General features: G+C 42.3%; 1 protein-coding gene and 1 long non-coding RNA gene across 10 annotated transcripts in view; one reads left to right on the forward strand and one right to left on the reverse strand.

The window, feature by feature from the left end:
- The window catches only part of LOC144305722 (uncharacterized), a 284,028-nt gene that overhangs the window by 32,440 nt on the left and 223,984 nt on the right, over nucleotides 1-27,604 (reverse strand). For 2 of the 6 annotated variants that reach the window (XR_013372784.1, XR_013372782.1), the window contains exons 1-3: nucleotides 4,291-4,503; nucleotides 2,179-2,322; nucleotides 1,531-1,690 (exon numbers count right to left, since the gene is read on the reverse strand). Coding sequence is in view for 1 of the 6 variants with exons in the window: in XM_077884792.1 (XP_077740918.1) it covers nucleotides 1,531-1,690; nucleotides 4,291-4,336 (206 nt within the window). In the remaining 5 variants the exon portion in view is untranslated. Of the gene's footprint in view, nucleotides 1-1,530; nucleotides 1,691-2,178; nucleotides 2,323-4,290; nucleotides 4,504-13,805; nucleotides 13,957-27,604 lie in introns of those variants that run through there. The other 4 variants (XR_013372783.1, XR_013372781.1, XR_013372785.1 and 1 more) reach the window with 4 other exon arrangements.
- Nucleotides 3,291-17,554, forward strand: LOC144305724 (uncharacterized). 4 transcript variants are annotated; one of them, XR_013372788.1, is made up of 5 exons: nucleotides 3,291-3,542; nucleotides 3,840-4,037; nucleotides 8,788-8,881; nucleotides 9,329-9,596; nucleotides 10,442-10,979. It is a non-coding gene; the product is annotated as an uncharacterized LOC144305724 (long non-coding RNA). The 4 variants fall into 4 exon arrangements; XR_013372789.1 differs by lacking the exons at nucleotides 9,329-9,596; nucleotides 10,442-10,979 and adding an exon at nucleotides 17,381-17,554; XR_013372786.1 differs by having other exon boundaries at nucleotides 9,329-10,979.

Consider the following 27,604-nt stretch of genomic DNA (forward strand, 5'->3'; position numbering starts at 1 on the left):
CAGTATTTCAATACACAGAGAATGGCCTTCTGGTCCAACAGGTGACTAACACAAACCAAGTATACACAACAAGGCTGTTCTCAGTTATTTGTTCATTCTTTGTATTCCAGTGCTCTGATTATCCATAGTGCTTTACATAGCATAGTCCACACACTGTAACAGCTTTATTTGCGGAAATTACTCGGATGAGGCCAAGGGGTCCCTGATGATTCACTTTAAGATAGATAAACTTGAAGGCATAATTCATGGTCACTGGTACCTATAATACAATAATAGTGGCCACATGTTGAACTCCTACTTCCTGCCAGGCTCTGTGCCATTGACCCTACACTGTTTTCATCCTGCTCCGCTCTTAACCACTGTTTCAAGGTACTTTCTAGTTCCAGCACCAGGATGAGTGAGGAGCCTAGTTTTCAGTCCTAGCTCTGCCGGTTTCTAGACTCTGCACAAGCTGTAGTGCCCTCTCTGGGCCTCACTTTCTTCTGCTACAAAATGGACCTCCCCCCAAAGTCATCATAAGGGTGAACTGAATTTTTTTAAAATGTGAAATATGTTTAAATGCTGAAGTTCTCTATGAGTATAAATACATAATCATTATCAGTTACCATTTATGAAATGTCTACAAATTGTCAAGTAGTGAGTAGATCTTTACAAATATTTTTCTCCAATCCTCACACAATCTGAAGAATAAGTATTATCCCCACTTTCCAGAGAAGGAAATGTATGTGCAGAGAGGACAAATATCTTGCATGAGGTTTAGCCAGAAAACAAATCCCTGTCGATGATGAGAGACTATTCCCAGAGATTATATCAGTGAAAGGTTAGATCAGTTAGTAACACCTACTGTCTTCCAACAAGTCCCTAGAAATAATCTGTAAATATTGCATATTATGTGATCACGATGTGTGTATACAAAATAAATACACATGCGGATAATAAATACATTAAGTTGCCCATTATACATGAACAGAGTAAAATTGGTGTATAGGGAATGAAACATCATTGAGTAACCTGGAGTCTCCCCATATTCCACGGAGCCCATAGAGCCCAATTAAGTAAAGTGAGCATGTGCCAAGGTGGAAAAGGTAAGCCACTGGGGTTGTAAATTTCTCTAATATGTCAAAGGTACAGCAACTCCTGGGTGAGATATGGTGCCTTCCCATCTGCTGGAGACATTCATGAATTTCCAAATGGCTGTAGTCCTTTCTAGGCTAGGTGACAACACAATTGAATCGGGTGATGTCTTCTGCTCGGTTGTATGCAACCGGCCCCTGTAGAGTTTAACAACTTATTATACTTTCTCCTTCAGAATTCTCAAGGTCTAAGTGAAGCTATATTGAGAAAGAAAAAACGGAAGGCGCAAATAAATTGAATCATTTGAGGAGACGCACCTGTAAATACCTAGACTCACCATGCAGTTCCATGAATTACGGGCCATCTGTAGGAGGCAGGCAAGACCAGCCTGGCTGGAGAAACAAACCCTAAAATCTCAGTGGCTGAGAATTCAGCAAAAGTTTATTCCCTACTTACACAAAGCCCTCTTCTGTTTGGAACAATTCTCTCTTTTTTCTTCTCGCTTTTCTTCTTGTCCTAGTTTCTCCTTGTGGTTTTGCCATTTCAACATCACCACAGTCATCAAAGCAGAGCAGAAAAAGCTGGAGGGTCACACAAACCTTTTCACTGGCTTGGACTAGAAGTGATACATGTCACTTGTCATTTCATTGGCAAGACCCGGTCATATAGCCCTGCCTCCCTACAAGGAGCAGGGAAGTTCCCTCTTAATGCTACCCAAGGAGGAAGGGAGAACCAGCAGGTGCACGCCCCATCTCTGTCACCACTCTTTCCATATGCAAAGACACTGTGCTGGGTGCTGGGATTCAAGGACAAACTAGACCCACTCTCTGCCTAGGAAGGAATGACATAGTTGACCATAAGGCACACTGTGATCTGGATCCAAATGCAACAATAAATATGGGGCGCAGATAAGGGAACAATTAATGAAAAAGGGGGATGTAAGAGAAGATTCAACAGAAGTATTGTTTGAGTGGAAATGAAACTAATTTTTACGTGTCACTCAACAACATCATCTCTAAAAACCAACATGTGCCAAGGAGGAAGCAGCACAGACTCAATAACTAGGGGGAAAGGAAACACTCAAGCAAAATACTGGTAACGAACCACACTGCAGTCCAGAGGTTAGCGGAGATATTATTGGTCCAGACCCTGCCCTGTGGATATGAAACTGTCAGCCAGTGTGCCAGAGACCAGTGTCCTCCGTGAGACTGAGATGACTGGCAGCAAATAGCCATTCTTCTGTGGAGCCTGACAGGGGAGAGGGGAGGAGAACACAGCACATAGGATGCAGCAGGAGACTAAGAAATCCCCTCGCCCCGTGCTAGTGACAGTGAGTGATCTGGGATGATATCCAAAAATTGCAATTGCATGGGACTCCTAGTCTTCATATGCAATCCCCTGAAGAAACATCATGATGGCTTCCATAAAGTAACCTCTTTATTTCTGATAGCCCAGGATTTCTAAAATGAGATTGGTAGAGTGCATTGTTCTCACCCAACTAAAACCACGTTTGGCATGAAAAAGCTACCTAAGACAAAGGATAACACTGGCCAAGCCAGGTTGAGGAAGAGTTGTTGCTCGTCGTCTGTCCAGCAGCCATGTCGTGGCTGCCTGTGTGGTTCTTGAGCACCTGCAGTTTTGTGCATGTGGGAACTGCTAGGGAACCTGCACACGAAGGCACAAAAGGGTCTTGGGTTTCCACTAGACTGTCCTTACACCTGATGCCTTGAAAGTGAAATATTATGGAGCTCAAGACTATGTCTGCTGATCCAACGTCTTCCAGGCTTAATTTCCAGCCTTTGATTAAGCTTTTTTCCAGATTTTCCATCTCTTCATGGAACATTCTTCCAGATTCCTGGTTACATGACTTAGAGGAATCTCCATATTCCCACAAGCATGGAACAGGCCACCCAGCTTCAGTCACTCTGGGCTATCCAGGGTTCCTCCTGACAGCCACCTGCCTATGGACACTATCAATGACTTCAACACCTGCCTGCCTTTCAGTTGGACTTTAACTCTTTGGGTTCATATAGAACTTAGCTCAACTTATTTTCCCAAATTCCTTAGGAAGCTGTTCACAGTAGATCCTTTCAGAAAATGCCAAGTGGTCCATAATGGCCATCCCATTGTGACCCATCTTGGACACCATGACAGAGCAAAGATGTGGTGCAGCAGGTGAGCATCACAAAGTAGAGTTTTATTCCCCCACCCCCACCGCCCCACCGCCAAGTATCACTCTGGAACAGCACGATAGTATAGTGTAGGGAACACTTGGCCAAGAGGAGAGTCAGAAGACCTGAGCTAAGTCTGGGCTTGGACAGGTCACTTAGCTTCTCTGGACCTCAGTGGCTGAGCTCCAAGCTCAGTTTCTTCAGTTAGGACCCCATGAGAACAAATGTCCATGTCTGAGTCCTGATATCCCATGACAAAATCAGAGAGTAGAAATAATAGGAGTTCCCACATTTCTGGTGAATAGTTTATATTTATGGGCTAAAAGATGATCAAATAAGATGAAACATGCCCTGGATAAAACCAGGTAGAAACAGAAGTACAACATCTTCTGTACAAACAAAAATAGTAAGGGTAGCTTGCATTGCTGGCATCATATCCTTTTAAAGCACTTTTGAGTTCATGTTTCTTATTTAGTCTGCTTTATTCAAGATACCTGAGGACACTGACTGGGGCCCATACTTTAGGCCCCCATCTGCAGAGTGCTTTACAAGAAAATCTTCATGTTGCAACTTGACTATTTGTTTCTTCTCCAGATTTCTACTAGGTTCAGACCTGTAATCTAGGCCTCTGGCTTTTCTTGCTCACAGAAAATATTCTAAGGGGGCTCATTCAAGACAGACTAACTCAACATGAAGCCCTGCCCTTCAGAGTCTCCCCATCTTCAACCATTAGAAAGCAGGGATTCTCCATGAGCAAAAGCTTCCTGAGGACGTACAAGGCAGTTATCTAAGGTAAGTTTACATGTTTCCACCTGACGCTTAGGCTTCCCCTGGAAGCTAAAGAGAGAGATGTGTGTTCTGGAAAGAAACATGCTAAATCCATTGGAACATCAAATTTCTTTTTTTCTTTTTAAGTGAGGGTTGGGGAGGGAACATGAAAAGGGAGAGGGAGAGAGAATCCCAAGTGGGGATTCAATCAATGAGGGGCTCGATCTCACAACCCTGAGATCATGACCTGAGCCAAAACCAAGAGTCAGATGCTTACCTGACTGAGCCACCCAGAAAATGTCTTCTGATTTCCCCCTTATCATCTGCTCTCAGGCAGTTGGTGTATCTGGAAAGGAAGCAGAGTAAAAAGGACATTATTGTTGTTTTTATAACTCTTCTGACATGAAAAATCTTTTTTGCTGTTGTTTTTAATGAACTGTTCTGGTGTTATTTTTCAAAATCTTCCAGGAAAAAGGGCATAGAATCCTAGGATGTCACAGTGATCTTTTTCATCATGTGTCTGTGACATCTGAGCAGTTCTGTGATAGATCAGTAGGCCTATGACAGACAACACATCCTTGTCTTGTGAAGCACTGAACATGAACATTGTAACACTTTCCTAGCCTCGCTGTCCCTGAGGTTTGGAGATGTCCAGACGTAGTGCCTGCAACAGGCTGCATCATCTGACTTACTGGCTAAGGGCAGTGGCAATTTTCATGGTGCAAACTCAAACTCCAGGCTATGCAAGCTCTGAAATGATTTATAATGACCCTAATTCCTGTCACAGACACTTCTGCTCTCCAGTCACTTGTCAAGCCTGTGTATGTGTATGTATGTGCATGTATGTGCACACATGTATGTGGTATAAAGGCCCACATGTTGCAAAGAAGAAAGCTGGCAGCCCAACTTCTCCCTAGGGAAAACTTCTAACCATGGCCACAATAACCAGTAGAACTTCAAATGTCTACATGTCAACATTAAGTTTTCCAAAATTATGTAATCTGAACTAACAATTCTGAATGCATCGAACTAGTAAATACATATTCACAAATCTTAAGTAGAATAATTGCTTCTTAAAATAAAGGCACCTGCTAGCTCAATCAATAGTTTTCACCTGTCCCACTGGTATAGCCAGACAGGTTTTCAATTTGAAACGATATGAAGATTTTGTTTTGTTTTAAGATTTTATTTATTTATTCATGAGAGACACAGAGAGAGAGGCAGAGACACAGGCAGAGGGAGAAGCAGGCTCCATGCAAGGAGCCCAACATGGGACTCGATCCCGAGTCTCCAGGATCACACCCTGGGCTGAAGGCGGTGCTAAACTGCTGAGCCACCCGGGCTGCCCATATATATGAAGATTTTGAATGCAACATGTTCTACCTCCCCAAACTGCTATTTTATAATAAAAAAAAATCCAAATAATAAACATCTCTCCCACCAAGCAAAATTGATTTTACTGTGTGTTGCACCCCTAGACAGTGCTGTTTGTGGAGTGTGGCACCTTAACAAGAACAGTGTCTTGTATTTAGGCCACCAGCTTCCATCCACAGACAATTTTCATATTTATTACCTCATTTCTGATTCACACAACAACTCCGTAGAACAGGAACCGCCACTTCCTTCATTTCACAGATGCTTAATCTGAGAGCTGGGAAACACAGGGAACGCGCCCAGGGCCTCAGAGCTGGTTAGGGCAAAGCTGGTATTTCACCCAGTCTGACTCGGAGCCCCGCTCCTTCCTATCTCCACCACTCCCCTTGCCCCACATAAATGATATAATACAACTGCAGCTCTAGCAACAAGAGGGGTAAGTGGGACACCTGCTCCTAGTCACCTTGAAGGGCCCTCTCTTCCACCTTCCTTCTTCATACCTATCAAAAATGGCCCCATACCCAAGAAATGAGCCAGCACACAACAGCAGGTCCTTGAACCATCTGAAAGATGATGGCAGAGTCTGGAGGGAGGGTGAAAAGAAGTCTGCCCCCTGCTCACCTTCTAGTCCTCCCCGCCATGATTCATGCTTCCAAGGCCACATGATAAGCTAGGGTCTAACCCTGAGCCTTCAACAGAGAAGACAGCTAATCTTCCCAAGGCATAGTCATAAATCTGTAGAAGTCAGAGATTGGGGAAGAGACAAAGATTTTGATCACTAAATTATCAAATGGTGATGGCTGCCTAGCTCCCCCACGTTCCTAGAGAGGTAGGGGAGATATATTTCCCCCTGCACTTTACCCAGTATCTCAAAGGTAATAGTCAGCACTATCTGATAATTTGCCACCCAGGCACATATCTCTCAGAATAGGGGACCCGGAAATAAAAGACATGAGCAAGAAAATAAAGAAGCAACTGTTGACAGCTGCAGATGGAAAGAAAGAGATGAAAAGGAACTGAGGGAAAGGCAAGCAAGCTATGTCCTAAAAGACTAAGGGGATGACAAAAGACCACCAGGGTGTCAGTGGAGATGACAAGGGACTTGTGCCAGGGTTGAGGTGTATATGCAGCCTCCTGCCACCTTCTCTTCACTGTCTGCTTCAGAGCTGCCTGGAATTTTCCATAGGCAGGCTGAACCCCAGGGTCATCCTGCTTCTCTGAAGTGGTGGCTCTCCCAAGAGTCTGGGACTTTGTGGCACTCACATTGGCAAAGAAAGCAGTGATTGGTGCTGAGTGTCAGGTGTATATGTGAGTCTGAACCTGTCTGGTTGCAAGTGACAGAGAACTAACTCAAAGCCAGCTAAAATAATGGGCACACATAACAAGGGGGTCCAGAGGGGGTCGGCTACATGGAGCCATGCGACACGGGCTCGTAAACGTTTTCATTAGCTTGCTTTTACTTTTAAGTGTTCTCTCTCCCTCCCTTTCCTACCCCACAGCTGCTTCTCACCATGCATAGCCCCCATCTCTCCTTACAGCATGTTCCCTCTGTGAGCGAGAATGAGCCCAGAGAACGCTGGGAAGGCACAGGTGGACAACCCCAGGCTCATACCACCTCAGCCAGCAACCTGAGAGGGGAAAGAGAGTATGCCCACATATAAAATACCATGACAAAATTCCCATTGACTTGGCTCAAGTCTCAAACCCAACCCTGGGCCAATCACCCTAACGCAGGGGATGGGGTATTAATGATTAATCAGGTCACACGACCACCTCTGGGTGCTGTGGTTACTGCAGCTGTCTATTCAGCCAGAATCAACTAGAAGAGTATAGGGGAAATCTCCCCTCAACACCCCCAGGGAAAGAGAGAATAGTGATACTGGAATAAGAGTTAGATGAAGTGAGAATGGTGAAAATTAACAAGACAGGAAACAGCAAATGTTGGAGAGGATGTGGAGAGAGGGGAACCCTCCTGCACTGTGGGTGGGAATGTGAACTGGTGCCGCCACTCTGGAAAACTGTGTGGAGGTTCCTCAAAGAGTTAAAAATAGACCAGCCCTACGACCCAGCAATTGCACTGCTGGGGATTTACCCCAAAGATTCAGATGCAATGAAAAGCCGGGACACCTGCACCCCGATGTTTCTAGCAGCAAAGTCCACAGTAGCCAAACTGTGGAAGGAGCCTCAGTGTCCATCGACAGATGATGGATAAAGAAGCTATGGTCTATGTATACAATGGAATATTCCTCAGCCATTAGAAACGACAGATACCCACCATTTGCTTCCACATGGAGGGACCTGGAGGGTATTATGCTGAGTGAAATAAGTCAATCGGAAAAGGACAAACATTATATGGTCTCATTCATTTGGGGAATATGAAATTAGTGAAAGGGAATAAAGGGAAAGGAGTGAAAATGTCAGTGAGGGTGACAAAACATGAGAGACACCTAACTCTGGGAAATGAATAAGGGATGGTGGAAGGGGGAGCTGGGCGGGGAGTTGGGGTGATGGGCACTGAGGGGGTACTTGGCGGGATGAGCACTGGGTGTTATGCCATATGTTGGCAAATTGAACTCCAATAAAAAAAATTTTTAAATAAAATAATGTATAATAAAATAAAATAAAAAAGAGTTAGATGAAGGCCAGGGCCAGGAGGCTACATTCCATATGACCCATTGTTTTTCACTCTCCACTAAAGAAAATCTAAAATATTCTTCAATTAGGCTTCTGAAAACTAAGAGTCACCAAATTTTGATACATCTATAAATCAGATTATTCTTTAGTCTGCAACTCTACATAAACACATTATGTGGATGTGTAGGGAATACCAAACTCTGCATCTAGCAATTAAGATGCCTCTTTTTGTTCAGAAAACATAGGTGAGCCCTCATCATTAAAGGGGGGTTTCTCATTCTTCAATATGGTACAAACAAACCAAACCAAAAGCACAGCCAGTCGGGTTGGGAAGACAGAGAAGGAGTGACAGAGGAGTCGCTTTCCTTGATTATGTTCTTTTTAAGTTGTATCCTGAACTAATCATAAAGGTAATGAGTTAGCTGCAGAACTGTAAGGAAACAAAGTCAGAGAGTTTAAGTGAGGTCCTAAGACACAGAGACAGTCATCAAAGGATGGCATTGACTTTATGTGCTATTCTCTGGAGAGCCAAAAGCTCAGCCCCCACCCTCCTGCCTGGATAAAAAGCTGTTTATTCCTCTGAACTGAGGCTTTGTTGGTGCCAGAAAGGTGAAATGGAACATTTGGACCATTATGTGGATACTGGAGGGAGAACACACCCAGAAAAGAAAATCTAAGAAAAGTTCTATTCATTTGAATTAATTGAGATAGCATTTATTTTCTGTTTAAATTGATCTTGTAATTGTTTCTACTTTTTTTCCCCCAGAAGGTATATAGAGACATCACCCCGAGGGTCAGTCCATTTACAGCAGGAAAGAACTGAGCACGGCTGAGACACCCAGCATCTTTCACCCATGCAGGTCAGACAAATGATTCTCTCGCACAGACCGACCATATGGATTGATTTAGCAGCATTTCACCTGCTGCCCAGAGACATGGCTTGAGTCATCCCATATAAATTACTGAACTCCCCACCACAAAAATGAAAAAAAAATGTTTTCTTGCACAGCAGTAGCAATTAATGTGCAACGTGTTTATGGAGTTTAATAATATACGGCCCGGCACTCGTCTCTGTATGCAATAAATACCATTATCTTGAGAGAGACTGAGTTGGTGTCATCAGCATACAAGACGTGGATGATGGATTCATCAATAACTGAGCCTGGCCTTATTACAGCAAACAAATTAGACACCGTGGAATCTATTGCCATATAGACAGGACTTCCTTCTCTTCAAATAGATGTCATAATTAATAGTGGTGACCTTTTGGCAACAGCTTGCAATTAACGGGCTCTCTCTTCCTTTAGTGCCTGCACACATAAGTGGTTGTTCAAGGCTTGGCCCAGCCCAGTGGAGTGGAGCAAACTCTAGACATCTTCCCAGGAAAGTGGTGGCCAGTAAGGTCAATCACCTCTTCATCTTTCTCAGATTTCATGCCAGCATAAGGTAGAAAGGAAAGCAGTGAGTCACCCAGAAGAAGTTCCTAAGCCACTTCTCTCTGCCAGGCACAGCTCCAGGCACTGAGGATAGAGCAACAAATCATATAGAAGGACTCCCCCACCCCTCCTCACCCCTGTGAGTAGAGAATGACATCAGACATGTAAACAAATAAATGCTTCTAAAATTCTGATATGTAGCATGCTGAAGATATAGAGCGCTCTCGAATCTCCGTATTTTTAAATGGCAACAGGGATTTTCACAAGAGGAGATATTTTATGTACTCGGCATCCACGTGATTCAATAATCACCAACATAAGCAAGATTCTGCTGCTCCTAGATTTCCTCTTCCTCTGAATTTTAAAAATAACATGGCAGTTCTGAAGAGGAATGGGTACTGCCTGCAATTTGATCATTTTAAAAGACTTTAGTCTTTTAGAATAATTATTGTGGAGTTCCACAATAGCCCAGGTTAACCAAACCAATACCAAAAAGAAATGGGTATTATCTTATATTTTAAAAATACTAGTTTTAGTGTGGGGAAAAAAAAATGTGCCAGGACACATCAAAATCACAGGTTGAACCATCCATGGAACATACGTTCTACGCATTTTGTTCCCTTACAATTTTTTACCTCTATAGTACAGTATAGATGATGTCTATACAGACAAGTTGAAGTTCATATTTAATGCAATTGTCCATGAAAAATAGTTGAGGCAAAAGTCCTTCTCACATGAATTCTCTGGAATCCTCCTTCAGTTTTTCACTCTAATTTTAGACACAGCCTTGCCCTATTTGTTCATGAAGCAAGAATATTCTAACCAAGCCCTGTGGTTCTCAGTCCCTTCATGGTAGGAAACTGGGACAGTTGGGTTGGTTACGAAATGTGTCTCTGTCATAGGCAATTAATCTGCACTGATTTACTCTTTTCTCTCTCATAACGATGCCACTCTGTGAATCCCAATGTCCTTCTTGAGTCACAGGAGAGGAGAGCGATGCACTGGCAATGGCTAATAACCCTGGGCATGTGCGTGACATTCATGGGGATGTGAGCTGCAAGTCACCTTCATCTCGAATGTATGTTACAGCCAGAAAAAAAGTGGTGAACAACTGCACTCAGTAAATACTAATTCGAAGGAATAAATGATGACACCCATGGTACTCAGGTCATTTTACTTTCTACCTCTACTTTGCGGAGTGAATGGTTCCAGGTCTGTTCACGCTCCATCCCTTTGTCACCCTCCCCTGGATCCCAGAGAGGCTGCCCTCTACCGGATGCATCTCTAGGCTGACTGCCAGCTGCATGCAGCCAATGAGAGCAGGTGGCGGGAGAATGTAGGCCAGAGGTCGAGGAAAACCCACTGCATTTCTCTCCCTGTCTCCACTTTGGGCATCGAATTTGGCAGTAGAGGGTCCAGCTCTCCCCAGCTTGGTTCCAGCCTCTATCTGGAGGACCCAACCCTGTGATTCTGGCAACTCCACCTCCGCCCTAGGATGGTACCAACTTCCTACTCTTAGCTGTTCTCCAACCTGCCTCTTTGTTCCCTGTTCAGCTTCTCGGCTCTTCCATCACCTCTGCGATGAATTCCCTGTATTAAAACTCCTCCATCTTTAATAATCAGGATAGTTTCTGCTTATTTTGGTTGTATACGAATTGATACAGAGAGTTTCCAAGGAAAATGCAGTTCAGTTCATATTGAGCACCTATTGTATACCAAGCACCATGCTCTACACCGGGGAGACCATGATGCATAAAATATCATGTCTGCCACTGAGGAGGTGTGAGTCTAGCAAACAGGTCATTTCACAATTATCTAGCCAGCACTGTGACAGGACCAGGCTAGGGGACTTCGGAAACTCTGAAACTGGCTTCTTAACTGGCTTCTGGGCCTCAGGGAAGGCTTCCTAGAGATGGTTGAGCTGAACTTTGAGGATGAAAGTTAGCCAGATGAACAGATGCTGGAAGGCTCTATTAGGCAGAGGGAGTAGTGCAAGTAATTGCACCAAAACATTAAGCTGAATGGGGTTGGTGTCAGGGTGGAGACAGAGCAGATACAGAATGGAAGCAGGGTGGTATCATTGGACCTCAGGGTATGAGGCCAGAGAATATGGAAGGAGGTCAGGGACTAAGGCAGGTAAAAAGCTTCAACTCTCTTCAATGCACAATTACGAGTAATTGATGATTTTTAAAGCAGTGCAACAGCAAGCTCACATTTACAACCTATAATTTAAATGAATCATTTGGGTCACACTGTAGTAAATCGTAGCTCTAAAAGAGGCAAAAATAGAGGAAAGAAATAAACAAAAGAGTTACTTGAGCCAGATTATGCTAAGAATTCAATCCAAGCAAGTGCCTGGGTGCCAGCCACAGAGCCACAAGTCTTACCAGTTTTACACAGATCCTATGATTTTCCTAAAAATCCCATGAGTTAGGCATTAAAATCTCCATTTTTCAGATGTGGAAAATGAGTCTCAGAAGGTGAGAGAATATCTGAGTAAGAATTGAACCCAACGGTTTCCTGACTGTGAAACTTTAATTTTCTGCTCCTTATTACATGATAGGATGAATTGATGTTTCAGAAAGTTGAATTTTCAGTAGCTACAGAAACAACATAGGGACCCACAAACACACATACATTAGGTTATTTCACAATCAATGCATATTCCATCTAGGCATGGGCTTGTTCGTTTATTTTAACTATTCCCCTCAAGTTAGATTCTAGCTCTTTAGAGAGTTGAAAATAATCATAGATAATTGACTCAACTTCTAGATCAAGGCTGGCAGAAGATAGTAGGTTGCAGCCAGTAGAATTTTAATCAAGATTTGAATTAACTTTTCCATCCTTTACCCCAACACAACATGGATGTGAAAATAAGGATATTAGCTTAAAGAAAGTCAACACATCAGTATTTCATGAGGTATCAGTATTTCACATCATGTATTTCAAAATATACATGAGGTCTAGAGGAGGGCAGGAAATAACTGCCTTTCCTACCAAGTGACATTTCAGTCCCTCTAGCAGAGGGCTATTGGTCAAGTTCATGGAAACTGTCACTCCGGGCTCCATCCTGGGTGGGTGATGATGGATTCCTCACCACTAGGAATAATTCAACCCTGCAGAAGTCTTCATGGTTTTCCAGACCCTAAAGCCTCCCTCTTGCTGATACTACTAATCCCTCTCAGGGCAAAATACTAATAATGCATTATGATGCTAACTCCCCAACCCAGTGGGGCTTAAAAGAGAAAGCAACAATTGGACAAATGAGACCGAAAACCCAATACCACAACTATAATTCCCTTTGGAAAACCTGCCTCTTGACTCACCCCTTTCCTTTCCTAGGATAGCCTCTCCTAAATCAGGAACAGTCAGCACCCCCTGAGGTTAGACTCAGTGCTTCACAGACTCCTTTCCACCCCTAACGGTTCCCACCAGTAACAGGGATTCATTTGGCAGCCATGATTCCACCCAAATGTTTAAGAATCATCTTTGGACTTCTATGTCACCATTGTTTACTTATTATTTTTAATCTTATATTTTAGCCTTACATTTATAAACATAGCCTTGTTTTGAGTATATTCCACATTTTATGTGCTGGTTACATTATTTATAATAAATATTAACATAAATATGTAAAAAAAATCGTCATATATAAACTGCCTTTCATCTTGGGCGAAGTGGAAGTTGAGGCAGTTCTGGAACTACTGTTCCATCTCTTGCCTCTGAACCACATACACCATGAGGATATTTATGCAAATAAGACTCCAGATGACTATAAGCTCTATAAGTGCACAGATCTTGTCTATCTTGCCTGCAACTGCATGCCCAGAATCTCGCACATTCCCTGGCATGTAAGAGGCACTCGATAGGAGAGTAGCTAAAATTTACTGAGCATGTACTATGTGCCAAGGCACCGTTCTAAGCATTTTATACACATATAAACTCATTTAATGCTCAAAGCAACCCTATGGGTTAAGATGTACTGTCTACATTGTAAGGTACAGAATCAAACGCCCGGAAGAGTTGTGTAATTTGCCTCTGACACGTAGATCAAAAGCAAAGAGCTTGGGGCTCAAACCAAGGCAGTCTTGTCAAAGAGCTAGTGTGTTCACAACCAACACTGCTTTTCACAAACTTGCAGATTGACTGGGCACCCTAGTCTATATGGGGAGACTTGTGCTTCCTTCCTGCCTTCTCGCCTACCCTCGCCGGAATCAAACACCGCATGCTACCCAGGGGACAGTGCAACCTCAAAGGAATTTCACTCTTATGCTTTGCCAGTATTTCTCTAACTTGGGAGTAAAAAGACTCCGGTACCCCAGGCAGCTCTACATTTTCTTGTACGAACCTGCAGTTTGCTCTGTCTCCAGGTCCCCTGGCTATACGCAGTGGCCATAAGTTTTCTGAAATACCAGGATTTCAATTTATCACTTTGAGCAAAGCCAGCATCTTCTTTCAGGGTGGCCATGCATCTCACAAGTCTCTTGGTAATAATGTTCGAGCTGGATTCTGATGAGAAAAAAAAAAAAAATCCCTTTGGATGTGAAATTTCTCCCTCTTCAAATATCTGTTCTTATTTCTCATCAGGAAAACGGGGTGGCGTGGGGGGATAAATGTTCTCAGCTTGGGCTGAATTTACACTGTAAGTTTCATATCTCAGTAGTGCTGTGGTCTTTAAATGCATGTGTGTCTTTTATAATGGTTACCCAGGTGATTTTAGTCTCTCCAGAACATTCACCTTCTGATCCAGTTTTAAAAGAGATGATACCACTAAAAAAGCTGCTTTAAACTTGAAAGCAGACCCTCAGAAACTCAGAGGAAATGCTTATGAGGAAGAAAGATGATTCTGACCTATATAGGAACATTTTGGACTAAAGAGGTTATTACTCTTCAAAAACCCTGCAAATAGCCAAGTTTTTCAGAATTGAAGAGAAAATTCAGAGACATCCTTCTTACTGAATCCTGGACACTTCTCTTTGTTTTCTACCAAAGTAAATACTACATCAGCCATCAGGTATATAACTGCAGTTTGATCTTACAAGCTCCCCGCGCCATGAGCCAATCAGCTAGAGCCCAAATAACCTCGCTGGATATTTCATAGACCATTCAGTTGTAGAGCGATGGATGCACGAGCAGGACAGGACACTCGAGAAGATCCAGACCTACTCCACCTCTACATTTCTCTTCCCCCCCACTCTCGGCATGCACTCTACCAGCAAGTCTTAACAGTTCTACCACCAAAATATGGAAGCCCTAAATCCATCCACTTCTCTCCATCTCCATATCTGTCCTCCAACTCAAGCCACTCTCACCTCCCCTTCCAGAAACTTCTAACTTGTGGTCTCTCTAGTTCTATTCTTTTTCTTTTTGAGTTTTATTGAGATATAACTCACAGTACTTAAATTTCCCCCACTGAAAGGGTACAATTCAATGACAGTACATTCACAGAGCTCTGCAGCCATGACCCCAATCTAATTTTAGAACATTCTCATCACCCCCAAAAGAAACCTTGTACCCATTAGAAGTCACTCCTACCCTTCCAGTCCAAGGTAACCCCTAATCTACTTTCTGGCTTTGCTACATGTGGAATCATACAACATATGGTCTTTTGTGACTGGATTCTTTAACACACCCTGAAGTCTTTTAGGTTCATCCCAACTGTAGCCTTCATCGTACTTAATTCCTTTATATTGTTCAGTGGCACTCTGTTGTATAGATATGGCACATTTTGTTCATCTGTTTACAAGTTGATGAGCATTCAGATTGTTGCCACTTTTTGACAATTATGAATAATGCTGCTATGAATATCTGCATACAAAATTCTTTGTGGACATATACTTTCATTTATTTTATTTTTTTTTTAATTTTTTTTTTCATGAGAGACACAGAGAGAGGCAGAGACACAGGCAGAGGGAGAAGCAGGCTTCATGTAGGGAGCCTGATGTGGGACTTGATCCCAGGACTCCAGAATCATGCCCTAAGGTGAAGGCAAACACTTAACTGCTGAACCATGCAGACGTTCCTATGCTTTCATTTATCTTGAGTAGATACCGAGGAGTGGAAATGCTAGTTCATATGGCAACTCTAAGTTTAACATTTTGAGGAACTATGAAGCTCTTCTTCCCAAGAGGCCGCAACATTTTACATTCCCAATTAGCAATGTAGGAGGGTTCCAATTTCTCCACATCCTTGCTGACACTTATTATTCTCTTGTCATTTTGATTATAGTCACCCTAGTGCGAAGCAGTATCTTACCGTGATTTGGATCTGCATTTTCCATATGGCTAGTGATGCTGAACATCTTTTCATGTGTTTATGGATCATTTGTATATCTTCTTTGGCGAAATATCTACTCAAATCCTTTGCCCACTTTTTAATTTGGTTGTTTTGCTGAGTTGTAAGAGTTCTTTCTCTATTTGGATGCTCATCCCTTACCAGATATAAGAATTGCAAACATTTTCTCCCATTTCTGTGGGTTCCCTGTTCGCTTTCTGGATGGGGTCATTTGCAGCATAAAAGGTTTTATACTTGATGAAATCCATCTATTTTTTTGTTGCTTGTACTTTTGATGGCATAGTTTAAAAATCACTGACTGATTCAAAGTCATGAAAATTTACTCTTACTCTTTCTCCTAACTTTTATAAATTTAGCTCTTATGTTGAGGTGTAATTCATTTTCAGTTAATTTTTGTGTATGATGTGAGGTAGGGGTCCAACTTCATTTTTTAAAAACATATGGAGGGCAGCCTGGGTAGCTCAACAGTTTAGTATTGTCTTCGGCCCAGGGCCTGATCCTGGAGACCCCGGATCGAGTCCCACGTTGGGCTCCCCGCAGGAGCCTGCTTCTCCCTCTGCCTGTGTCTCTGCCTCTCTCTCTCTGTGTCTCTCATGAATAAATAAATATAAAATCTTAAAAAAAAAAAAACACACATGGAGATGATGGAGATGTGGTTGTCTCAGCTTTGTTTGTTTGTTTTTAAAGATTTTTTTATTTATGATAGACATGGGGGGGGGCAGGGACGCAGGCAGTGGGAGAAGTAGGCTCCATGCTGGGAGCCTGACACGGGACTCGATCCCAGGACTTCAGGATCACACCCTGGGCTGACGGCAGGAGCTAAACCACTAAGCCACCCAGGGATCCCCTCAGCTTTATTTGTTAAACTGGTTATTCTTCCCCCCATTGAATTATTTCAGCATCCTTGTTGAAAATCAATTGGCAACAAATATAGGGGTTCATTTCTGCATTCTAAGTCCTATAATCTGCATGTTTATCTTTGTTTCAGCACCATACTGTCTTATTACTACAGAGCTAGTAAGCTTTAAGGTTTGGAAGTGTGAATCTTCCAACTTTGTTCTTCTATTTTCTGTTTCTATTCTTGATGCTCCATAGTAATTGTGACACCCACCACTAGATCTTGTTATCTAATGTGTTAATAAAAAGCTTTTTTTTTGTTGATCCACGTTTATCTTTGATTCACTGAAATCATTATTTTATTGAAGTATAATTAACATACAGTGGTATATTAGCTTCAGGTACACATTATAATAATTCAACAATTCTATACATTACTCAATGTTCATCACAATAAGAAAATGCATGGAAAAGTATATTGTTATGTAGCAATTTTAAGATACATTTTGATAACCATATTCTAGCATCCTAGCTGCCTTTTGTAATTCCTTTATGCCTGGAATTTTGTGGGATTTTTTGCACATAAAACACGTTTCTTGAAATAAACTTTCCACTGCACAACCATAATCATAACACTCCCTGATGGAACCTTCCAACTGTTTCCAATAAGAGTAAAATCTACTCTCTCCTTCCCTGACCCTGCTTACTTCACTAACCATCTACTTCCTCTTTTCCCATAGGTATCCTTTGCTTCTAATCTCACTGGCTTTTTTCTGTTCTTTAAACCCCCAGGCCTCTCATGCACAAGCACTTTTGCTCCAGCTCGTCCCTCAGCCTGAAACCTTCTTCCTCCTTATCACTAAAGAGTGGATCTGCCTATCAACCAGGTCTCAGCTCCAGTTCAGATGCTTTGTGTGTGACATCCATCCTTTTGGCAGCCCAGTAAGGTGTGTGGACATCTTCTCAGAAAAATGTTTTTAAATATTTAAAATAAAATACATGAAGCTACCAAGAAAACCAGTATCAGCTAAGAAGCAGCTGTCAAAATATTAAAGAAGCAAACAGGTGGTGTAATGATACATAAGCTTCTTTATTACTTTATTAAATAATAAGACCTAGTTTTTTGTCTCAAATTTATCATGATTTTGAATTAATAAGGGGCATAAGAGACATTTCAAGATACCCACAAACATCATGATACAGAAATATCTGTGATTTCCATTGGTGAGAAGTCATAAGCATTGCTAATACTGCTGTAGCTTGTTGTCTATCATCATAATTGAATAAAATGCTGTATTTCAATTAGAGATTAGGGAAAATTGAGACTTTTTTTCACCATAAAATTCAAAGGCACCCTGAGTTCTTTCCTAGCTTAAAACTTCAGTAAGTATGGGGTGGAGCTGGGAATCTGCCTTTTTAACAAGCTCCCCATGTGATTCTATCTTGCAGTACTATGGTCAACACTGGGAGAAATAGTAATTTAAGGGGTATCTCATGAGGAGTACTAGCAAGTGATTTCTCTTGTGCTAAGTACCCCCTTATCCCTTCAAAGGTCAATGCCATCATGGACTTCGGTTCAGGGATTTTTTAAGAAAGCCATATTAAAAAAGCAGCTCTCTCTAAATATCTTCTGCTGACACCTGAGAAGTGGAGCCAAGCCAAATTTAGAAAGTCAGAGGGAGGAATCAGCTATCCATCCAGATATCCTACAGACCTCAAAGATCTCATTGGCCTATTTGCAGAGGAGTTGTCATCCTATAGGACAACAAAGGCATATGCATCAGTCCTAACAGAATATCAAGAGCAAATTACATAATTAGGAAATTAGCAAAACAGCTTACATTTATATTTATCGTCTATTTGTATTTATGTTCTATTCCATACCCTTGTCCCATGTTTTTTTATTTTTTATTCCTCAAAATCCATTCTTTTCCAAAAAAAAAAAAAAAAAAAGGAAATCTGTCAGAGAAGTGAAAAAAAAATGCATTGGCTCCAAACTACAAAAAGAAAATCTAAAATTAATGCAAATCTAAAATGCAAATCTAAAATCTAAATGCAAAATCTAAAATTAATGTGTGGCTCAATTAAAAGTCTACAAAGGTAAAATGTAGTACACTAGTCAACTGCAACTAAAAATAAGTTAATTAAATTGAATATAAAATGAAATCTCCAAAAGTGAATGTGCTCAGGGATGACAAAATCTTAAAAGGTCTCTGATCCCTAGATCCATTCCCCACCCTCAGTACTAAAGGCAGTGTGTGAGCAAGGCCCAGGCCTGTAACTTAAGGAAACGTCAACACTCAAAAAAAGATCTAGGAAGCCATACTCTTCCTCCCACCCCAGTGTCAGTAGACTCTGCGTCCCTCATCCTTGGCACACTTCCTCATCTCCTCCAAGCCCTGTAGAATGCCAATTTGTAACTAGCCAGGAGTCATGACCTCTAACTCCTATAGGGGTCTGAAGAATTATTTGATTCCTGAAGCAATCAGGCTCAGTATCTTGAACTTATGTACTTTTTTTTTTTTTAAGTTATTATTTATTTATTTATTTATTTATTTATTTATTTATTTATTTTCTAGAGGTGGAGGGAGGGGCAGAGGGAGAAGGAGAGAGAGAATCTCAAGCAGATTCCACACTGAGCACAAAGCCAGACAGACTCGATCTTGCCACCCTGAGATCATGACCTGAACTAAAATCAAGAATCAGAGGCTTAACTGAATGAGCCACCCAGGGGCCCCTTGGGCTTATGAACTTTTAAAGGGCTTGTGATAATATCTGAAAACTGAGGAGAGGGATACATATATATTATTGTATTTGATATATATTATATACACATATACGTATGTGTACATATTATATATATGTGTATTATATATTTTATAGACATATATACTGCAAAATATGAAGACAAAAAATGAAATTATTATCAAAAGAAGAATTATAAAATCCTTATGAAATCCTTTATGGACAAAAAAAAATCTGTATTTAATGTGGCCTGTAGGTTAAATACGTTTGATATGATACGATGTGAAATGAGACCTCTCAAAGTAAGAATGCCTAGAGCCCATAAAATTATTAAAACCCTTGGAGCCAGGTAGGAAATAACAGGATACAGGTATAGAAAGAAGATCAGGAAGGTATGCCTGGACCCCCTCCCTGAATCAGATACACACATGCCCTTTGTAAAAGGGGAACTTCCCCCTAGCTAGGTGGTGTACCACAGAAAAGGGGGTTCAGCATTACCAGAAAGCCCAATTTCCAAGGAAGGCCAGGAATCCTAATTCTTCTGTTAAGACCTCCAATTTCCAAATGTCAACAACTGATTCACAGTTTTAATAAACACTCTTTGGGGCATAAGCAAAGATGATCATACTGGATTGGGAGAGGCATGGATTCAGAAAGCTAATTCAAAAGAAAACAAATTGTTTTTTTGTTTTTTTTTTTCCAAAACAAAAGAAATTCCCCTCCTAGGTAGCCGGAGCCTGCAAGGTGTCCCACAAGTCGGGGGAGGTGAAAGGGGTGGGGGAGGGATGCACACATGCACAGAAGAGCACACTATAAATGACTTAAGCCTATATTTATAGGTCTGGAATTAGGTTCAGTGTGAATATTATAAAATTATTTGAAGAATAATTAGTTCGATAATGAGTCTGCAGGTGAGAAGCAGCTGTTTTGCTCCTGGGCTTGGGGTCACTGTCTCTGCTGTGTGAAGAGTCAGCAGTAATTAGAAGAACCCGTGGTGCCAAACTAAATTAAAATTTTTCAAACCGTTACTCACTGTATGATATAATTTTGTTTCATGTTCCCAGGATGAGGAAACTCGAATTAAGTCTCTATTCATTACAAAAATAGGCTAACTAATTTAAGGCTATGAACTATCTGTTTGTCGATGATATTGAATGCTTTCTATCTACTGTAACAGATCATTCTGCACTAAAATAAATGGCAGTTGATTATATGCCAATGGTTTATTTAACAACACTCAATTGCACTGAACTCCGAAAATGTAATAGGTCTCCGTGGACCCTCCTGCCTGCTATTTTTCTGAAAATAAAATATTGATGTAATTGGATTTCCCACCCACATTGATCCTCAAACAGACAGATGGGATCAGTTTAAGTAAAATTTGAGAAATGTAGAAATTGTGATAATCGGTAAATAAAGTTATTTCACAACACTTGGGGGAAGTTTAATTAAACTCCCCTGAAATCCATGGAAACTTTTGGATGGTGTTCTCATAAATCCCAAGGATTATTGTAGAACTGCAGGTAAAGGCCAGGAATTTAAAGAAGAAGAAAAAAAAAAAAAAACTACAAATGAACATTTAAAAATAAAGAGAAGAAACCTTCAAAAACATTTCATGGACCATATCCCTGTGATACCAGACCAACTGGTTGCTTCAGTCAGTTCCACGAGGAAAATGCTACAAAACCAGTTGTTCAGCATCTTTTAGGACAACACAAAACAGCTTATTAATTGAATCTTTCACTTTTCAACTTGGTATTTAGCTATTGTATAGACACAGCTTTAATCACACCCTGCAAGCAGCCAATTTCACTGATGTGACTGTGTAAGCAAGACCACAGGGTTGAGCTTTTAATAAGATGGGCTTACCCTAAATGAAAGCTCTTCTGGGCTTTCCTTATTAGGTGTTCTCTGTTTTCTTTAGTCATCAACCTCTGGACTAATCTTGTTAATAGAATGATTTCGCCTGATTTTTTTAAATGTCTTCTCTGATCCAATCCAACTGGAGCAATTGAAATGCTTTCTTTCATCAGCATTCAAAGGTAGCATTAGCAAGAGGAACAATGAAAAGGCTCAAATCCTTTCTGAATTTTCCCATCATCCCGAAAACAAGATAAACAACTCCCTGGAGTATTGAAGTGCTCAGCCTTTAGGCAATTAAATAATTTTTGTCTTGAATGTAGACCACACCCCCACAAGAAGGGGATTGGTCAAAGGGCACCACCCAAAGGTTATTTTGAGATCTGGCAGGGGTGTTTTCACCATTAAAGAAAACAAAAATAAGGTCCCTCCCCATTCTTAGCCCTCTTTGTGTGCACCTACAAACTTTCACCCTGGAGTTGTCTCTCCTAAAGTGATTCGAAGGGTGGCTTGTAAAATAGGTCAGATTTTAACCACATCAGAGATCCTGATAGTTTAAAAAACTGTGTTGTGAATCCTTTTTGTAAAATGAATAATACTTTGATTTATCTATTTATCTGTGAATTTGGGTTAAATGTCCTTCAAGTGAGATATATGTTAAAAAGTACGTTTTCACCTCCCTTCAGCCTATGAAATGTGATCAATAAATGCAGGTCTATAGTCCGAAGAACCGAGTCTTCGTGTGACTTTTTCTGAGCTGCCATATAACCTAGGAAAAGTTGCCGAACCTCGGCTGAATGTCCAGCTTCCTCATTTATGAAGAGAAGATAATGATCATTTCTACTTTCCAGAGTCTTCAAATAATTAAATAAGATTCTTTTAAAATGCAAGGGTGTTTTGTAGACTATTATAGACAACTAGTGCTATACAACCTAGATGTTATTAGTAATCATATGGTCAGGGTGTAAAAGAGAACGGGAGTAGGTGGTCACCAGAGCAACTCCAGGGGGATTCACATTGCCAGTCCAATTCTTCAAACCCCACTGGGGATGACATTCTTGGTTTGAGGAGATCTGTGAAGGTCACTTTCCTGACCCCCGATATTCCCTTAAAATGTCTTATCAAAAACCAGGTCAGCTGGAAACACTCTGAAAATGCAGCGAGTCTCTGGATATGCACATAGCCGCAGACCTCTGGCATACTATTAAATTAGCAAACGAAGGAGTCTCTTGTGTTTCCTGGGGCAAATGAAGGAAAATCTAGCTTCATGTTTATAACATTTTAGTAGTTCATTTCTGTTTCTCTGGGGATTCCTATGCACGTTTTCTATAGTAAAGAAGTAACTGGTACATTTTTTGGATTTTAGTTTTCCCTCTTGATCAATGGAGAAATGTGAGTGTGGCGCGCAGGTTGGCATCCAAATGGCACCAAGGGTGGATGAGAGAGTTTATACAAATTAGTATGCCAAGAGTCTAATATTAGTATGAACAGGCAGGCCAAATTTATTCCTCCAATTGTATTCTTTAAAAAAGTGTACCAACACCTTATAAATGTCTGAATCAAGGCTGTGTAAGGGCATTTTTTCTGAAGCCACTTAATGGGAGAACAATGACTAGTAAAAGAGGTCTAAAATTAGTTTCTTTCACCAGGCCTCCCCAAGAAGCGGTAAAACCGAGCACATGGGAGGTCTCCACCCCACTCACTTCTCCACATCCCTGAATACAGTATGGAGCCTGTAGGGAGAGTGATTTAACCTGTCTCTTTTCTCTATGATCAAAAAGAAGGATTGCGCTTAAGTTCCCAACCCTAAAAAAATGCAAAAGGTAAATTGCATGTTTTAATCCAAAACTAGGCTACAGGTAAAGCGTGTTAGATCACAGGACCAAGATCATCACAGAATCAAAGGATCTCAGCACGTCAGTGCTAGAAGGGCATTTGAATAAACCACTGGTATTCTGGTTATATCTGTCTCTCCGGCATTTGAGAGGGTCAATCCCTCTGGGCCCAATCATTCTGAACTCAATAACAAAACTCCATCCATGAGCCCCCAAATCTGAGGACTCCAAACTCCCACATACGAGTAAGACTCAACCTCACCAACGTCCTGTTACCAGCGAAGAACCTGACCGGGTGGCCCATTTATGCTGTCCCATCCACCCCTACCTACCGTTCCTCCCGTGTTCCCTTTACTCCTCTCTTAACCACAACAAACAAAACCCCGCATTTGTAAAGGCTTTCCTGGCTTATAAGCCAGCTACATATAAAGTGCCGGACAGGGCAGGGATTATTCATAATTTTGAGAGGAAGAAACCATTTCTGAGGAGTCAAGTAATATCCCCCTGGCTTATACCACAATTATGTGGTGGAACGTAGTCTAGAATCCTTCCAGAGAGGGATGCCAAGAACCGGTTAGACCACAGGGCCTTTTAACTCCCTGAAATTACGGGATTCCATTACTTCTATAGAGAACCCCAAAACGTATCCCCATAATGTCTAGCAGAAGCTGGCACATAGGATACATTCAGTTAATACTCTGATTACTTGAACTATTCCCCAGAGGCTTCACACACCCAAGAAGTAAACAACTGCATGCATCCTCCTCCTTCCCTTTGATGATTCAGAGTCTAACCTGGTAGAGACCCAAGGCCTCCCTCACAAGCAGCTCCATTCGGTGACTGAACCAGCAACACCCCCACTCGAGACCAAGGCAACATATGTCCTATTTAGAAGACATATGGGTGTTACTATGGCTCGGAGAATCCGGCCATCCCCCTGACCTCCCCCACCCAGCTTTGAGGCCCCCACCCCCGCCCCACCTCCACTGAGGCCTGCTTTTCCTGTTCCGACCTGCTGTGTGAGTTCTCCCATCCTGCCTTGGCCCTTGGCTTTGCCAACACTGTCCGCTCGTTCACTGACTTCGACTCCTCCCCTTGTCCCTAGTGCACCAAAGCTTTGGCATCCTGCATGGCCAGAAGGAAACACAGAAAAATCAAGGTTCTCTCTGCTGACATCAATCATGGTATTACCTGATGTTGATGATTCGAGAGCTGTGTCTCTATACCTCCCAAAGCTCAAGTATGCATTCCAGCGGCCCCCAAAACACGATGCTACCATAGCACTGAGCCAGGAGCTAGCAACTTGGTAAATAAATACTTCAGGGGCAATGGGCTCAGGAGTACACAGCCCACCTGAGGTGTCGGGGTCAGGCCTGAAGCCCCAGAGCCTAAGGAATTGGGAGGACACAGTGTGTCACGGCTTTAAATTCACAAACGTCTCCCTAAAATGCTAGATTTCCAAATTAGTTTCAATTGGATTTTTAAGCACCAGAAACACTACGCTCCCCTGTCTCTATATTCCTGACTTCACCGTGTTCCGGTCTCCGTTCACATCTCAGATCCTCAAAGAGGAATCCCCTACTCCCTCTGATAACCACTGAGGGGTGAGCCTGATTTCTCTTCCCTTCTCCTCTATCCCATCACCAGGATTAGCTGCCTCCCACTTCCCAGCACTGATAACTCACTAAATTCTTTGTCTCTCGCTTTCTCATGTCTCCCCGGATGAGAATGGAAGCTCCATGGGGGCCAGACCTCTGCCTATCTCATTCCCAGCCACTAGAAGAGCTGCCGGCATAGAGGAGGCTTTCGATACGTGTGTATTTTGATAAATAAGCAAATAAACGGATGGGTGAATGAAGGAACTGGCCATGAATGAATGAATCAATCCACCACTAGTAGCTCTCCGGGTGCACCGAGCACTGTCCAAGCGCTCTGCGTACATTGTACGCATACACAGTGATGTTCAAGAAGTGAATTTTTTGTTCAGACAAGGCCTAGGAGGGACCCTATAGATGACCCAGAAATCAAAACATAAGCAAAAAGGCCAAAGGAAACAGTCACAGGTGCTCAGCCACTTCCTCCCCTTCGGGGTCTCATATCTCACTTTATTGGCTTCCCAATTCTATTGGATGTGAATTATTGTCCACCTCACTTTCTAGGTTGGAGCGCTGGGGCTCGGGAGCATTAGGGGACTTGTCCACATTCATGTACACGAATGAGTCACAGGACAAGGTTATAAACCAATTCTGTCTGACTTTCACCACGGCTCGCTCTCTAAATGGTAATTCTGAAGAGCCTGCACACTCGCTGAAATCCTGGGGAACTCTGCAGAATAAGTTAGCACGATGTGGGTATTTTCAGCACTTATTTGAATAAGATTGGAAGAGCTTATTGTAGTGTTTAATAATTAATTGCTCTAGGTATATGAAGAATGACTTTTTCTTAATGAAAAACTTCAAGATGATATTATAATGTTAATATTCTCAGAAAGTACTCTCCTGTGACACAGACCTCAATGTTAATGGGAGGAAGTATATTCATATTTTTTCACAGGTAATTCTTGAAAGCCAGAGTATTTAAGAATCTTCATGGAGGCACAATTCTATTATATGAGAAGTAGCTGCTTGGCAGTTTCAAAGAATTTAATAAATCTCTCCAGGAAAAAAAATGTTAGTTTCAAAAGAAAATTTCAAAACGGGCTCAAGAATATTCTCTGTGTTCTTGTATTTGCATTACAAATAAAGAACCTTTTTGCTGGCTATGAGAAGCCAAAGAGAACCAGAATGTTCGTTTTGCATGATTTGGTGAGTGGTATGGTGTTACCGTTTTTTTTTTCCTTTTAATATGAGAAGCCCATGGATTTCATGGTGCAGATTCCCAGCCACGGAACGCTTGTTAAGAGGCCTGTGGAATCTCGCTTTCACCAAGCCACACTCTCGGAGTCGTCTGGATTTCAGGTGACTTCAGTGAGAAAGGCTGGCCACCACCCAGGGGGCCACGAACGGCTGCCTGGCAGGACCTGCCCTGGGCACCTTGCACCGTCCTGCAGTCTACGCTTACTTTACACCACGCATTCCACATTCTGTGTGTGTGTACGCACCTGTGCACGTGTGTTAAAATAGACATAACGGGCACCTGAGTGGCTCAGGGAGGCTGACTCTTGCTTTTGGCTCAGGTCAGGATCTCAGGGTCGTGGCATTGAGCTCCACGCCCAGCAGGGAGTCTGCTGGAAATTCTCTCCCTCTCTCTTTCCCTCCACCCAGCCCCCCGGCACTCTCTCGCTCTTTGTCATAAACAAATAAATCTTTAAAAAAATAAAATAAAATAAAATATACATAACATAAAATTTACCCCTTAAAGTAGTTTTAGGGATACAGGTCAGTGCAGTGAGCTCGTTGACATTGTTATGCATCCATCCCGAATGTCAATCCCCAGAAAATTTTCATCATCACAAACGGACACTCTGCACCCATTAAACGGCTCCCCACCCCCCTGACCCCCCACCCTTCTACTTTCTGTCTCTAGGAATCTGGCTACACTAAGTTTAAGTGGAATCATGCAATATCGGTCCCTTTGTCATTCCACATTCTTGGTACGCTTGACCATTATTCTTCAAAATGAGGGACATTTTCTAGGGCCCAAGTGAGGGGATACCGTCCTGCAGCATGACTCAGGAGACACTTGGAAACCGTCATTATTTCTTTAATACCTGGTTTAAACACTCAGTAGTAAGAGTGCTAATGAATCTGCAACATTTTGCCAAACAAATTATCAAGATTATATCACTTGTCCTTTCCTTCCTCAAACAAAGCATGGGGGGAATCACACTCCAGTCTCAAGGGTGGAAGAGCAACATTGGCACAAGTCATCTTACAGAGGCACGAGGGGTCAGAAAATGCCGTCCCAGACTCACCATGGGAAAGAAACAGAAGGAGTAGTAATTCTCAGTCCGACAGCCTGTTGTGAGTTTTGTCTTTCCCTGGTGATGGGGTGATGGGTAGCAGGACAAAACACACACACACACAGAGAAGAAAAGAAACTTCCTGGGTGCAGGGTGGACGTAAGGCTTGCAGGGAAAGCTCAGAACACAGCAGGGAAGGAGTTGTGTGTGTCTGCTCCTCTCCATAGCTTGTCTGGGGAAATAAGACCCCACAGGGACACACAGGTGCTGGTCACGGTAGAAAAGAGGTGAACAGGCATCATCCAGAGCCTCTGAGGAGGAAGAAGGTAACCAGGAGGAAGTGGTCAAGGCCCAAGGCAGGGGGCCTCCGCCTTGACAGCTCTGCAGCCCCTGGCCGGGCTCTGGGACAGCTCTGGTGCTCTGCTCAGCAAGAGCTGAGGCCCTCTGGGATGAGTCAGAGCACTGGAACCTCCCCCAGGGCCATGATGGACATGCCAGGTTAGGAGCCAAGAGAAGGCCTCCATCCAGAGTCCTCCCAAAATATCTGTGTCAGGACACCAGTGGTCTCATAGGCTGCAGCCCGCAGATAGGTATGTGAATGTGTGTGAGTGTGTGAGAGTGTGGGGCGTGGGGGGGCTGCAGGGAGAAACAGGACAATGGAGTAGTTTTTAAAGG

This window comes from Canis aureus, chromosome 36, assembly GCF_053574225.1.
Source record: "Canis aureus isolate CA01 chromosome 36, VMU_Caureus_v.1.0, whole genome shotgun sequence".
In the NCBI taxonomy this organism is placed as follows: domain Eukaryota; kingdom Metazoa; phylum Chordata; class Mammalia; order Carnivora; family Canidae; genus Canis; species Canis aureus.